General features: G+C 37.1%; 1 protein-coding gene across 5 annotated transcripts in view; it reads right to left on the minus strand.

The window, feature by feature from the left end:
• ADGRB3 (adhesion G protein-coupled receptor B3) overlaps window positions 1-15,122 on the minus strand; it is a 416,394-nt gene that overhangs the window by 230,627 nt on the left and 170,645 nt on the right. For all 5 annotated transcript variants that reach the window (XM_010216525.2, XM_088539906.1, XM_088539905.1 and 2 more), the window contains 5 exons: window positions 13,641-13,805; window positions 10,786-10,950; window positions 9,758-9,922; window positions 2,886-2,987; window positions 2,199-2,305 (listed from right to left, as the gene is read on the minus strand). In XM_010216525.2, the coding sequence (XP_010214827.1) occupies window positions 2,199-2,305; window positions 2,886-2,987; window positions 9,758-9,922; window positions 10,786-10,950; window positions 13,641-13,805 (704 nt within the window). The remainder of the gene's footprint in view (window positions 1-2,198; window positions 2,306-2,885; window positions 2,988-9,757; window positions 9,923-10,785; window positions 10,951-13,640; window positions 13,806-15,122) is intronic.

Below are 15,122 nucleotides of genomic sequence, written 5' to 3' on the forward strand. Positions count from 1 at the left end.
CAGAACTGAACGACAACCTCCCTGCTACTCTTGGTATGAGTTGGTAAAATATTATTTGCAAGTTAAGCATACTGAAAAATCTCATAAAAGCTTTGATAAGCACACATTTATTATAGCAACACCGTCTGTCATCAACTTCCTTATAAAGCCCTCTTTTCAGGGATTTACAGAGTTGACGTATGTATCGTGGGGAGACAAGCCTCCATTTGCACGGCTATGAACTTATAGGTTTATATCTCTGTTTTCTATGATTCTTTAAATAATTTGTGTTGTTCAGTTTAAGTGGCAGCAAGATGTAAATCAAGGTGACATTCTTTGGGTACAGCTCCTAAGCGTAAAAGAAATCTATTTTTTTTTATTTGTATGCATATAACATAGAGTGAAATTTTAGTGCAGCAAGAAGGTAGTGTTTAGATGCTTGTGTAACTTTAAAGAAGCTTTAGCTTTTTTTTTTTTTTTTTTTTTTGTAAAAGATTATTTCACAGTGTGGTCTTACCAATTTTAATATTTTGAGAAAGGAAACAAAAAAGAATAAATAAATCTCATCTGGTACAGAAATGCCTTGTTTTGTCCCACAATGACACCTTTCTGCCAAGGGAGAGCTGCAGCTCTTCAGAAATAATATCAGTGCTCCACCAAAACTTAATCAGGTAATTCGTAATACTGAATAATACCAAAGAGCATTTCTCTCCAAGTGACTTCTAGCAATAACGTGAAAAGGAAAGATTACATATCAATACAGAATCAATGACATGAGGATTATTACTGTGAATAAATGTTGATATGAAATTTAGAAAGACAAAAGCATAGGAAAGATGCTTGTAATTCTCCAAGCAATGGTCTGCAATGTAGTTGCATTTACTGTACTAATTACAGGAAAAAAAAACAGCAGTCTAACTAAATGCAATGCAAATGCAGCACTGCCCCACTGATGCATAAAGTTATGTTTAAACATACGATAAGCAGCTGTGGAAAAAAAATAAAAATATCAAACTCAGAACAGTTACAGCCAATTTAATGCTGTTGCTTCCAGGGTGAACACTAAGCGGATAGAGCAACATGCAGACAGCTATATATAAAAAGGTTTCTTTGCAGTTGGAAAAAAATACTAAGGTGCTTTCTTCTGCGTGAGTTTAACAATAATGCTTGTTTTGGTTTATCCTAAGGCCTCAATGGAGTTTATCCCAGGCCTCAATGGAGTTGGAATCCAATGAAACAAACATGCAGGTCAAAGAAATGCATCAAAATCTCTTCCAACTGGGCAAATGTGAGGAATGACAGCTGGACTCCTACTTTTCAAGCCACCAAAGATTGTGAAACATGGTACAGAAGCGTTGCACCTCGCTGAGAGGATGGGAAGTTACCAAGCGCACAGCTATATTAGTGCCCCTCTGCTGAATGATTAATGCAGCAGTGGCCTTTGGAAAAGGAGGTAGAGTAATAGGAATGTCACAAAAATACATCATTCAGGCAAAAGCCATTGTCCGTAAGAATCTTCAAAGGCGCCCTTCCCTCTGTATTAACTTGACTGAATGCTTGGATTGTGGAAACAGAATGTTACCAATATATTCAGCGTGTACCACACTAATGGTACATGAATTTATGCAGTAATATTATATATATATATATATATAATAAAAATATATTTAAGCGCTATATAAATACATAAAATGTATGTTTTGGAAATTTCTTCCAAGACATTGCAATAGACTTATCCTATAATCACTTCCCGTTGTTTCATTTGAAGGTGAAGTTCTATGTTTGATAGCAGGAAGAAATATAATAATTTCTGAGTTCCTAGCGTGCAATTAAAGTATTCAAGATATTATAAAATTACTTAGCAGGTCAGTTTTCCAGTAAATCAATCACATTTATTCACATCTTATTTTCTAATAAACCAAAACATGTGTCTTATCTTCTGCATCCTATAAAAGTTTCATACAGTAAGCATGGAAAAGGGAGCCTGCATTATTTTTTATTCATATCTACAGTAAAGACAAAGGCTCTTTCATTCTAATACTAGCAATAAAGAAGGTCAAAATGTTATACATGTATATAAATTATCCTTTCTTGGGCCTACTTTTTTCCTGGCATTTTTCATTGTAAATATTGCTGGAGAGTAAATTGGTAAGATTTTTATACATCAATGATTAGAAATGAATAAACAGAACAAGTACTAAAGCTGGCTTTGCACCTACTGAATGCTGCAAGTGTCTGTACTCATTTGATATGCATCTAGCAAAGCTTGGATGTTCCCAGAAGGCCACTCCATGAACACTGAGAGAGCAGCGTCTGCTAGTGGTGCCTGTAAGTCACAAAGACAAAAAAATATTTATGTAAGTGAGAACAATTGGAAAGAATGAAGCTTATTTAAACTACATTCTACCTTACTTTAAAAGCATACTTAAAAGCATACAGAGAACAGTCGCATACAAATGATCAGCAGCATAAATATAGTAGTACGAGTTTCTGAAACAAATGTCATTGTTCACTTGGTGAATATTTAGCAGGTGTTTTTAATTAAGAAGATCTTTAGGTTTTGCTTCATTTTCATCTATTTGCCTGATAGGTTCTGTCAAATTTTCTTCTCTGCTTTTTCTCTCTGTGCATAACAAACACTGAAACACACACACACACTATATATATATATATATATATGCACACACACACACATATACATATATAATTAGTCCTGCTTATATATGTAAACTGCAATAAACAAAGCATGTGTATGTACACACATTGCATGTGTGTGTGTGTGTGTATATTTGCATATAAATGTTGTTATACATATGTATATGAGTCTCTCAATGATTATGTCAGAGAATAGAAATCATTTTTTTTCTGCTTTCCTGGCATCATGTGTTTTCAATGTAATACTGTACCTGTGGCATTGAGAGGACATCGATTGAATGCCATGTCCCCAGCTGGGGTCCTTTTCCACACCATTGACATTAAATAGTCTTCAGGACATATTTCATAAGGTGCTGCCATTTAAAAATGAGAATTTAAATATTAACATATTTACAGATATTTTTGTTCAGAAAAGTCAATCTTCAATTTAATTATTTCTGGGATGTTTCTATTATCATCTTTTAGTTTCATTTTAATAACAAAATACACAAAGGCAGGAATACAAAAGTGTCAATTTTCATGTTACAGCTGGCTTTGTGAAGGTAATTATTTTATAGTCCATGCATGTAATCTCTTCAGCAAACAAACGATTCTTTAAATTGTATCTGCAATATTCACATTTTTGAACCTTTACTTATTCCTCTATTTGCTTCAATAACATTAAGCATCTAACATAAGTTGACAGTAGCAGCTAGAAGCTGTGATGCTCCTTACACTAAACCTTTTTTTCTAAGAATTTTCCTAAACAAATTATATGTGAAAGAACCCATTCTAAAATCATGGTTGAAATATTACTTGTGCTAAAGCTGTCAAATGAGAACTGTATATTCTGGAAAGGAAAAAGCAAGTTTTTTCGGAATATTTCTCATTACAAATTGGTAATTAAGCAAGTACAGTCAATAATGTGGAAATGAGTGCCTATAGAATAAAACAACCTTTTACCCATTCTAGCATTGTAAGGAAAAAAAAAAAACATTTTATAGTATCAGGAACACATAGGGAAAAAAGGCTTTTACAAATACTTCATGCTTCATTTTTACATGGTCATGATTCCCTCTGCTCTTTGTATTTTCTATATTGCATTGTAGATTTCCAGTTTATGATTTCTGAGTAAACTAGATCAACACAGCAAGCATCTGGTTGAAGATATCTCACAGTTTAAAACACTGACAAATACTGTTTGCTGAAATCTAACTCATTTTGAATTCTGGAGACAAGAGATAAGTTATTTACAAGTATGATTATACATATATTTCGTTCAAAATGTAATCCTAGTGTCTTATGTCAAAGCATTTATAAAACAAGGAAAAGATGGTAAATGCTGTCACAAGGAGGGGTAAGGCAAGATGTTATTCAATCGTTCATAGAATCATAGAATGCTTAAGGTTGGAAGGGACCTCTAGAGATCATCTAGTCCAACCCCCCTGCACACGCAGGGTCACCTAGAGCACGTGGCACAGGACTGCATCCAAGCGGGTTTTGAAGATCTCCAGAGAAGCAGCCTCCACAACCTCTCTGGGCAGCCTGTTCCAGTGCTCTGTCACCCTCACTGTTAAATTTTTTTTCCTTAAGTTCCTATGGAACTTTTGGTGTTTCAGTTTGTGGCCATTACCTCTAGTTCTGTCGGTGGCCACCAGGGAAAAGAGGCCAGCACCATCCTCCTCACTGCCTCCCTTGAGGTACTTATAGACACTGATCAGGTCCCCTCTCAGCCTTCTCTTTTCCAGGCTGAACAGGCCCAGCTCCCTCATCCTCTCCTCATAGGGCAGATGTTCCAGGCCCCTGATCATCCTTGTAGCCCTGCCCTGGACTCTCTCCAGCAGCTCCACATCCCTCTTGTACTGTGGAGCCCAGAACTGGACACAATACTCCAGATGTGGCCTCACCAGGGCTGAGTAGAGGGGCAGGATCACCTCCCTCGACCTGCTGGAGACGCTCTTCTTAATGTACCCCAGGATCCCATTGGCCTTCTTGGCCACGAGGGCACACTGCTGCCTCATGGTCAACTTGTCATCCACCATGGTCCCTCTCTGCAGAGCTGCTCTCCAGAAGGGTCAGTCCCCAGCCTGTACTGGTGTCGGGGGTTATTCCTCCCCAGGTGCAGGACCTTGCACTTGGCCTTGTTGAATTGCATGAGGTTTTTCATCGCCCAGTTGTCCAGTCTGTCCAGGTCCCTCTGGGTGGCAGCGCAGCCCTCTGGGGTATCAGCTACTCCTCCCAGTTTGGTATCATCAGCAAACTTGCTGAGGGAGCACTCTGTGCCTTCATCCAGGTCGTTGATGAATAAATTGAACAGGACTGGACTGAGGACTGACCCCTGGGGGACCCCTCTAGCTACAGGCCTCCAACTAGACTCTGCTCTGCTGAGTGCATTTACCCATGGTTGCATGTGAAATCTCTAGGATATGTAGGACCAAAGACCAGATTTTACCAATTCCATTGTCTAATCCATAAAATGGTTCATCTTCCCTGTTTTGTACTTCTCCTGACAGAAGGGAGAGATGCAGGTGAACTGAGCAGAATTTCACACCAAACGATACCCTCTCTTTGAGGACAGCAAGGAGCTCCTTGTAGATGTTACAGTATTACCAATATGAATCACAGTTGTTCAGAAAAATTACTTGCCCTATCATCGCTGTTCCTGAACTGTAAATCAAGACAGTAATAAGCGATCCCTTAATGGCAAAGCTTGAAGAAAGCTGATTATATTAACAATCAAGAATCTAAACACTGCTGCTTCAGACATACCCAAATAGTGAATGTGGGAGGCCAGTATTAAAATGGGAAAAAAGAATTTTTGACAAATCTAAGTTATCTGGTGACATAAGCAAGGCAATTGATCTTGTAAATGAAAAAAATGCTCTGCAAGATCGACACAGAACAGAGCTAATGCCACAGATTACATAAATGTGCTAATGTTCAGAGGCCTTTGATAAGTATGTTTGTAAGGCAGCCCTGGCTATTTCAGATTCTTTCTATTTATCAATATGACATACCAAAGTTGATTCTCAGAACTGAAAATCCTTTTTCTCTCCAAATACTCCAAATAAAAAAAAAATCTTTTTTTTCCTGAAAATATACATATATAGAGTGTATAAACATACTTAAATATACTATGTTATCTGTTTTATGATAGAAAGTCACAGAAAATATCAGCAATTTTCTGTCTAATTAGAACAGCACCACCCATGTGCTTTTACCACTTTTGAAAGCCCAGAATTACTGGTGAGCCTTTTATCTTGAGTGCAGTGACAACTACAGCCTGTGTATGTCTGTGGGGTGCTCAAAGCTAAAAACCTTCCCAAGACCCAGAGTTATCAGGGAGAGGTGCTGAGGAAGTCACAGTTTGCAAGAGGCGTCACTGAGCCCCGGCTAACAGCTTTCCTGGATCTCGCCTGACTGTGCAGTAAACCAGCAGTCTTTCAGGGTATTCTGCAAATACCTTGGATCGAGCAACGTGGTGCATGGGAACGAAACCATTCCTTTCCAAAGCCAAAACATCTGTCAGAACTCACCGGTCAGTCTTCCAACCACATTAAAGCATCATTAAAGCAACCAACACAAGTTGCCCATGGAGCCAGTACAGTCGCCATGGAGTGGCATTACACCCAAAATAAAAAAGCCTTGCTAACCCTGTCGCATCTCTTCAGGATCAGTTCAAGCGTTTCTGTAACTATGGCACAAATAATTGATAATATGCACAAAGATAAACAGGATTTGGCTGTACAAAATAATAGAGTATTGCTAAATTTTAAAGAAAACAGCAAATACTGAGGTCAATTTGTTTAAGCTGTCAAACTTGTCAGAAAGCTGACAAGTCGACAAGGCAATCAGCCTACCTGGGGCCTGCAGAAGCTCTCTGCTAAAACACAGACAAATGAAGAAACAAACACAGCTTCCCAAATCTCACAATCTAACTAAGAAGCTAACAAATACGTTTCCCATAGGGTGAAGCCATTCAAAGACACATAGAAAATGACCAAGATCAACAGAGCTAAAACTACAGCCACTCTCTTGGATCCTAATCAGTGTTGGAAAAAAATGTCTTGAATAAAAGCAATAGTCATTAGTATGTTACACTCCAATTTCCTCTTTCTTCCAAACTTCATTCTTAATTTTCTCTTAGGCCATGTCTCCTGTGACTTTTTTTTTCTTTTCTTTAAATATTTTTTTTCTTTTTCTCTGATCTTTCTGTGCTTTTTTTACTCAGGTTTACAGAGTAATAAATCCTTAGTATTATGGACCTATTAGGAAAGAAACCTAACTTTAGTCATTTGGAGTTCAACAAAAGAAATATGAATGAGGCCAAAATATATTCAGATGTTAATATGTTAATTTTGTGTTCCCAGGGACCTACATAACAGAAGGGAACAATCATAGTTTTAATATAACTAATTGTGAAAAGAAATAAATCAGAAAGAACTCAACACTTGTCCAGAAATGAAGCCATTTGGGAAACCTACTTTCAGATAATAGTTCTGATCTTGCCTTTCTCAGTGCTGCTTATATTCAGCTTCCACTTGTGCCATTTAATTCTGTGTTTCTCCTGCCAAAGCAACTGTAAAGCATTGCTGATCAACTTTAAAGAAAATCTGGTATATCACAGAATGGTTGAGATTGGAAGGGACCTCTAGAGATCATCTAGTCCTGCCCCCCTGCTCCAGCAGGGACACCTAGAGCACGTGGCACAGGGTGGCATCCAGGCAGGTTTGGAAGATCTCCAGAGAAGGAGACTCCACAACTTCTCTGGGCAGCCTGTTCCAGGGCTCTGTCACCTGCACGGCAAAGAGGTTCTTCCTCAAATTTGGGTGGAACTTCCTGTCCTCCAGTTTGTGGCCGTTGCCTCTTGTCCTATCCCTGGACACCACTGAAAGGAGTCTGGGTCTAAATACTGTTCAGAAAATGCAGAACTCAAAGTTCAGCCAAGATTTGCAATCGGTCAAATAAACAGCTCTATTAAGTATTTTATTAACAGCATTTAGCATAATTGAAAAAGAATTTATTTCCCTTTTCCTTTTTAAGACTGCAGTATGTAAGTCCAGAGCTCTGGGTGACACGATCAGATGTAGCTCCATCCACACTGCAAGCATGTTATGCAGACCTAAAGAGCTGTGGCTCCAATCTTACCCTAATAGAAACCAGTGTTAACACAAGAGAAAACAGATCTTTTGTTTTTCATGTTTCTCAGTGGCTTATCACAGAAAGAAAAACCAGTGAGATAGAAAATAACTTTTCTGGACTATTTAAGGGCTACTGAAGAAAAACATATATCATAAGAATTGCTGCATTAGGATCATCATTCCTTGCTGACTTCTTTGGCAATTTAATTTTATTTATACTTTGAAGCATAGGAATGATAATAGCTAAGTGAGCAGACACTCACTTTTCAGTCTCACTTGATGTTTATAACATATAAATCTATCTGTTTATACTTAGTAATACAGTATTTGGTAAATTGTCCACCATCTTCATATAAATATTAGATGTTCCAGGAAAAATTACTCTAGAAACAGGTTTGCTAAATCTGTATTGTTCACTTATAATTTTTCACAGCACTATTTGTTAAAATGTGCATAAGGTTATTATGGTATCTATAAGCATCCTTATTCTGATACAGAATTAATCAAGTCAATAAATAAACACAACAAATGGTAAATAATGTACTCTGTGCATTTGACTTGTAAATACATTTGTAAAATATTTTATTAACAGCAGGTGGCAACCTTTGAAAATTGTATTGCAGCAGTGTGATATACATGCAAATTACCTCAAGAATGATTTTCTAAACAGAAGCTGTTTTATCTGAGTGTCTGCTCACTGAAAAGACTCACATTACCCCCTTAGAATAGTGATTTTATGAAGGAAGTCTACATTAACTGTGGGAATTATAATTTCTTTAGTAACTCAGTACAAACATTGCTTCATAGAGCTTTTCAAATAATGTGCATTTTATTAAAACTAAAGTGAACATTTGACAGGTAAGGTATATTTAGTAAATTTCTCTAGTGAAGTATTATAAGTTTACAACCACAATTACACCATTTATTCTTCAAACGCAGCATGATTCATTGTTTTACTGTACTGCAATATCTTGAAACTGCTCTTTGACGGTTGGCAAGGAATAATTGTACTGCCTATGAAAACATGGGACTGATAACGCAAAATCAAATGCATATCTGATATGTTTCCCTTTTCCTGGCCCAAGCATCTGTGCCATTTAAATTCTTTCTTTCCCTACTAGAGAATCTAGCCATTAAAATGTGAAGTGGAATTGTACAGAAGTCAGAGAGATTGTTAAATCTCTCTCCCTGCTAAACTCAGAATTTACCATTTCCCAAGTGATTGCCTAAGCCATCCTACACGGTTAGTATCTTTGTTTTATAACACCTAACCAATAATGAATTATTTTACTTTAGGAAAATATCTCATCACAGATAAATATGATCAGATTCACCAAATGTTCTTGTCAATCACTTTCAAGGAAGCTCAAATGTGCTTCTATTAGCTTTTTTTGAGGGAGAGTTAAATCTGTCAGGCAAAAATTGTTGCAAAGAAATATGTTCAAAATAATATTAAAACAGGAAAGGTATGCCTTTTCATTTTAACTGCCTTCCTTTTTTATAGAATGTTGCTCGTGTATTCCTTCATTCCATACATCACAGTACGGGTAATTCTTTTCTCCTTGTCTTCACTGCACTGTAATTTGTCCCCTTTATAGATCTACCTTGTACAGTGGATAAGAGCAATTCCATGATTTACAAAACCAGGCCTAATAGTCTCAGAAATAGTGCATTCTGGAAGAATTTCTGCATCAAATCTTCTCTTCAAGTAATGTAACTGAATCTGTGCAATGAAATCTTTTTTTTTCCTGATAATTCTGTATTTTTTACTATAGCATTTTTATTTATTTTTAAGATGGAGCATTGCTTAGATATCCAATGTACACCTAGCAACACAAATGTAATCCTACTGAGAAAAACAAAACAGCAGATACTTGCCTAGAGCAAGGCCATACACGGCTTTGCACGAACGCTTTTTGTACATTGATCTCGTCTCTCCTAAAGGAGACTATCAGGGTAATGCACACAGTGGTGTATCTAATCACATCAGATTTGGTGCTTACCTGGACACCTCTGCTCACTGCACCGTCTAACTTCCTCTCCAGTTCCTTCACACTGTTGCCCCGTCACAGAAGCACCTTGGCAGATCCTTATCCGCCTCTCCCAGCCACCGTCACAGGATTTGGAGCAGCCACTCCAGTGTCCCCACTGGTTCCACTGGCCATTTGCTATTTAGAAAAAAAAATTGTAATTGCAGTCATGGCATAATGACTGTCATCAAGGAGGATGGATAGGTTATTCTCTACATAGGAAAGAGAAGAAGACCCCAATGGATGCATCTTTATGGATAAAGCATGTTACAGGAATGACAGATGATGAGTACATGGAATGTCCAATGATGGGGACGTCTCTACTTGGATCCTAAATATTATTGTCTAAATTATTGTCTAAATGACTGGCATCTCAAGGTAAAATACAGAGTTGATGAGTTGATACAGATGAGACAGACAGTAAAACAGAAATACTATCACTTCCATATTTTTTGTTTTAAATCTACTTGTTGTATAGTGCTATTGTATGTCCACACATACTTATACACATTTACAATATGCATAAATAAGCTGTAAAAAGCTTGATAAAAGCACTCTTGCATGTGATAATTTAGAAGCTTGATTTTACATGATCTGTCAGTATAAATGGGACTTAAAATTCAGTATAAATATAATTTAGTGAAAGGCTGTTTTTATACTTCTCAACACAGAAGAGGAACAATTCGTATATATTCAATTTCTAGGTTCTTGGGAAGCATATTAAACTTTTTAGTTCCCAAGCAATCTCTTCTAAAACTGCTGTATTTTCTTTAAATCATAGTAAAACTGAAATGCAGATATGCAACCTCTGTCATGCAGTCTTTTTAGGTGATTTTTTTATTTTTCTATCCTCAGGTGGCTCCAAAATAATAAAGAAAGGAACAGGGCCCCGATTCTCCCGCTGCAGGGGGGCTGCCGCCGGCTCCAGTCTCAAAGCCAGCGGCAAGGCCAGCCCTTCAGCAGGGCCTCGGGGTGCCCCTGCGGTAGGGGTCGGCGCTTACCAGTGCACTCCGGGTTGTAGCACTCGCGGCTCTCGGCCCAGGGCCCGCGGCACTCGGAGCCGCCGTGGGCCGCGGCGCTGCACTGCCGGCTTCGCTGCTGCGTGCCGTTGGAGCACGTCACCGAGCACTGGCTCCACGAGCTCCACTCCTGCCACTGCCCGTCCACTGCCACAGCACACACAACAGAAACACCGTCAGAGCCAGGCAGGGCCACCAGCGGCCTCCTAGGTTAGCAAGCTTTGGTTCATGTACCTAGGCTGAAGGCATTTGCCTCCTCATGATTATACTACTGACTGGAAAGACTTGAAAACTGCAATTTTGAGCTACTTTATGATCATTTAAAACTGTTTTCCTTTAAGCAGAGGAATTTTCATCCCCTTGAGGTGTATAGGTGTACAAGGTGTATACAGCAACAGAAAAACTATGAATTCACTAACACACCACCCTTGAAAGTAATGCTTTACAGCTTAAGTGATCACATGCATGGATCAACTTATAAGATCCTTGGTCCCAACTGTAAAATTCAGTCTAATCAGTTGAACAGGAAAAGAAACACTGAGTTGCCACAGTCTCAAGCACAGTCTCTCTACCTTCTATATTTATGAGGTGGCATACACTTTTATCATCCATCAGCCCTCGCAGGTATATGACCCCAGTTCTTCCATAAGCTTTTTGGATAGAAAAATAGAAAGAAGTGGCCTTCCTTAGTCCTCAAGTCTACTTCCTTGCTAGTATACTGCATAATATTCTTTCTGAATTTGTCAAGTTCAGTTTTAAACAATATGGATCCGGCAATCAGTTCCGCATATAGTGTTTTATACTAGTCCATGCATTTTAATCTGGAGAAGTATTCTCATGAGTTGAAGTTTAGGATTGTTATTTTCAATCAGAAGGTTTGTTTGGGTAAGAGTAAATATTCAAAAATAAAATAATAAAAATATAAACAATTTATCGTACAAGTGAAAAAAGATGTTTTATAATGAGTAAGAGATCTAGACATTATTTCCAGAAATGCATATGCCTTATTAAATGTGTTATTACTACACTAATTCAGAACTCTGTATTCACACAGACTTCAACAACCATCAGCTATTCATTGCATCTGCAATAACCCAGGGTAAACTCAAAATTTAGGTTGTAATGCAATGTTTTCGTTGTAATACAAATTCGTCTTTGAAAACCTGGTTTTATAATTACACACATTTATTAAAAGCACAACTGCTGAAAATTAGTAATTTCACTTGCCAAGCCTGATTTCAGAATTATTCTATAGAAGCATTGGAATAGCAGCTTTCTATGTTTGTAGGGTTAATAATTAAAACAGGAAGCAGATTTTTTAAGGTAGTGGAACATGAAAAAATATTACAGGAAACATTAAGGAAAGTACATTTTAATGAATTCCTCTTCAGCTTTATTCATCGTTACACAGATTTTTCTAGGGTAGGAAAGGTGAGATCAATTATAAATGATCAGTTTAGTAAAGAGCTACATGTCTTTGTAGCTGAAAGAGACAACTACCATGTAGTTTATACTTTATTGCATTTTTTCTATAGTGTCTTTGGAGAAAACTCATTCTGTGGCTTCTTATATATATTTCATGTATCTCTCTTCTTTAGCCTTAGCAACAAATACTGAGCAGGTTTTCTATTTCAGAAATACTGTTAGAAGGCTAAAGAACTGACAGTGATTCCCATACAGAACTGCACATTGAAATGGCAGCAAATTTTAATATTTAACGAAGATTTAAACTGTTACTTTTATATGTAGCCACTATGTAATTTCCTCAGATGAAATCCATTCCAGTATAGAGAACTAATAAAAATCCAGAATTCTCAAGTAACTCCTTATTTTGACAGCTTCGGTGTAACATCTTTTGTGCTTCTTTTCAACACTGAGGTGAACCGAATGCATTAATTTCTTCTCTGCTATTTTTATTTGGCATTTCTCTTGTTGTCAACTTAGCTTCATAATCATACATCATGTTAATTACATTTGCGTAGGCACATGTAAAAATGTGCAGCTGCCAACTTGGCCAAAAACTGGATTAAGTCATATTTTCTGCAGCTGGGTAAAAGCCTGAAACTTTTCCATAAATTCTGAGCTAAAGCTGGAATATGTTGTACTGGTTTGAAGAAAAACAAACTCTGGGGTTTTTGAAAATGAAAGAAATATAGCTCTAATTCTTTGAGGTGCTAAGTTCCAACCATATTTTGAATTCATCTCCATTTACAAATCGTCAAATAACAATTTGTTAATGAAATGTCCATCCATCAACCCATTTCAGCATGAGCTCCAATCATCGAGAATGCATTTGCAGTGGTGTTGCGAACTGTGGATATTCAAGAAGCCTACTGCAAGGGCAGCCTTTACTTTGTGTCAAGCTAAACATATGAAGAAGAATTTTCACACTACAGATTGCCTACACTACAGATGCCTAACACTTTTTTAATATCTAGGTATCAGACTTAGTCCGCTAAGCATAAGGAAGATGATTTTTAAAGAAAAAAACTATTTCATTACATATATATAAATGTGACCCCAGGACATGACCTTTAACTCATACGCAGAAAGTTGCTTGTTTTCTGATTCTCCAAGACCCACCCTGAATCCAAATTCCCTACCCAAAGCACTGTATCTTGAAGAAACTAAAGCTTATCTGCTTGTGCAATATCTAGAAAAGAGTTACCATCCTGATTATGCATTTTGAACATTTCAGTTAAAATTATCAATTTTATAACTCCCCATGCTCATTTTACATACTATTTTTTTTCAGTGTGCAAAGGACAATAAAAGCAATCCCAGCAACGCGCACCGCTCGCATTGTAACAAAGCAGAGAGTCACTGAATAAGCTCACCAGGGCAGAGTGCAATATTGCAAGGCTTATGCTGTGTTTCAGGTCCATCACATGATCTTCCCCCATACTGGGGAGGGATACATGACCTTGTTCTAGTTCTTTGGCCTCGACCACATGTGAATGAACACAAACTCCAAGGCGACCATTCCTCCCAAACGCCATGTACTGCAACAAACCAAACAGATTTTAACCAGAAACAGACACATAAGTAACAGAAGGATTTCAAACTAAACATGATTGATATTGCAAAAGGGAATTGTTTTGTCAGCTTTAGAGAAATCAGTAGTTACAGTGGCAAATTGACGTTCTTTATAAAAGTTTCATTAATTCTGATTTCAAAGTCTTATTCTCCATAAAACACACTTAACTTTGACAACTTTTCTCTAATCTTTCAGCTAATCTAATTATTGTTTGCTTTTTCAAAAGTTAATTATGATTCCTAGGTACCAGAATTGAGATATCTTCAATAGCCCTCATTTTCAGGAGACATGGTCAGCCTTCGTGAAAATCAGGCAGATAACTTATATGCCAGGGCAACTCTAAAAATGAGAATCAATCATAATTAAGCTTTCTTTTGAAAAAATAATATATAATAAATATAATAATCTATTACTGTGTCACCATGATAAACCAGGGGGCTTATCTTATAATTGTTTCATATGTTTAAATTCTGGTGGAAACATGGCAGTACATCCCCTTATCTTCCTCAAAAATACCACAACTGTATAAGCGAAACAGATTTGCATTGTTTCCTTAAATAAACACATTCACTGATTTAACATATATAGTACTGCATGCATCAGTAGAGCTCATAAAAATATTGACTCAATGAAATTTAAACACAATAAATTACAAACAGATCCAAATACTTTATATAAAAATCATAAAAGTAATATAAAGAATCCTAGAACATGCATTTTTTCTAGCCTTACTTATTTGCAGTGCAGAAGAAACTAATCTATGATTCCCATCTCAGCTTATATTCCTTATATATTTCATTTTCAAAAACAGCAGGAGCCAAATTTTTGAAATATTCTACATAAACAATGTATTACAGCTAAGCATGTAATAGTAAAAGAATGCCATACAAATGCTTGAGCAAAACAGTTCTTTATGAATTGAAAAATATGTGTTAGGTATCTTTCTTTTGATTAATCAAAAAGCAGTTGCACAGGAATTTAGTAACAGGAAAACTTTAATAATGCTAGACAGCTAAGAAAAATCTGAAGCCACAAAATCTCAGACAGATGAGTGTCAGACTCAGTGTCACATAACTGTGTGTTTGTGCAGCTCTGGATGTTTGAGGGTGTCTGAAGAGATGCATAAGTGTTCCACATTTCAGTGGAGTGTATCACTGGCAATGAATGCTTCACAGCATTATGGAAGAAAGAGATTTTCTGGTCTGTCCATCTCACAGATGTAAAGAACCTCTCATGCATGGAGTTACTTTGCTGTGAGGGCATGTTACCTGCCCAGTGTCTA

The sequence above is a fragment of the Tinamus guttatus genome, unplaced genomic scaffold (genome assembly GCF_059628265.1).
Source record: "Tinamus guttatus ecotype Peru unplaced genomic scaffold, ASM5962826v1 Tinamus_guttatus_pri_ptg000051l, whole genome shotgun sequence".
In the NCBI taxonomy this organism is placed as follows: domain Eukaryota; kingdom Metazoa; phylum Chordata; class Aves; order Tinamiformes; family Tinamidae; genus Tinamus; species Tinamus guttatus.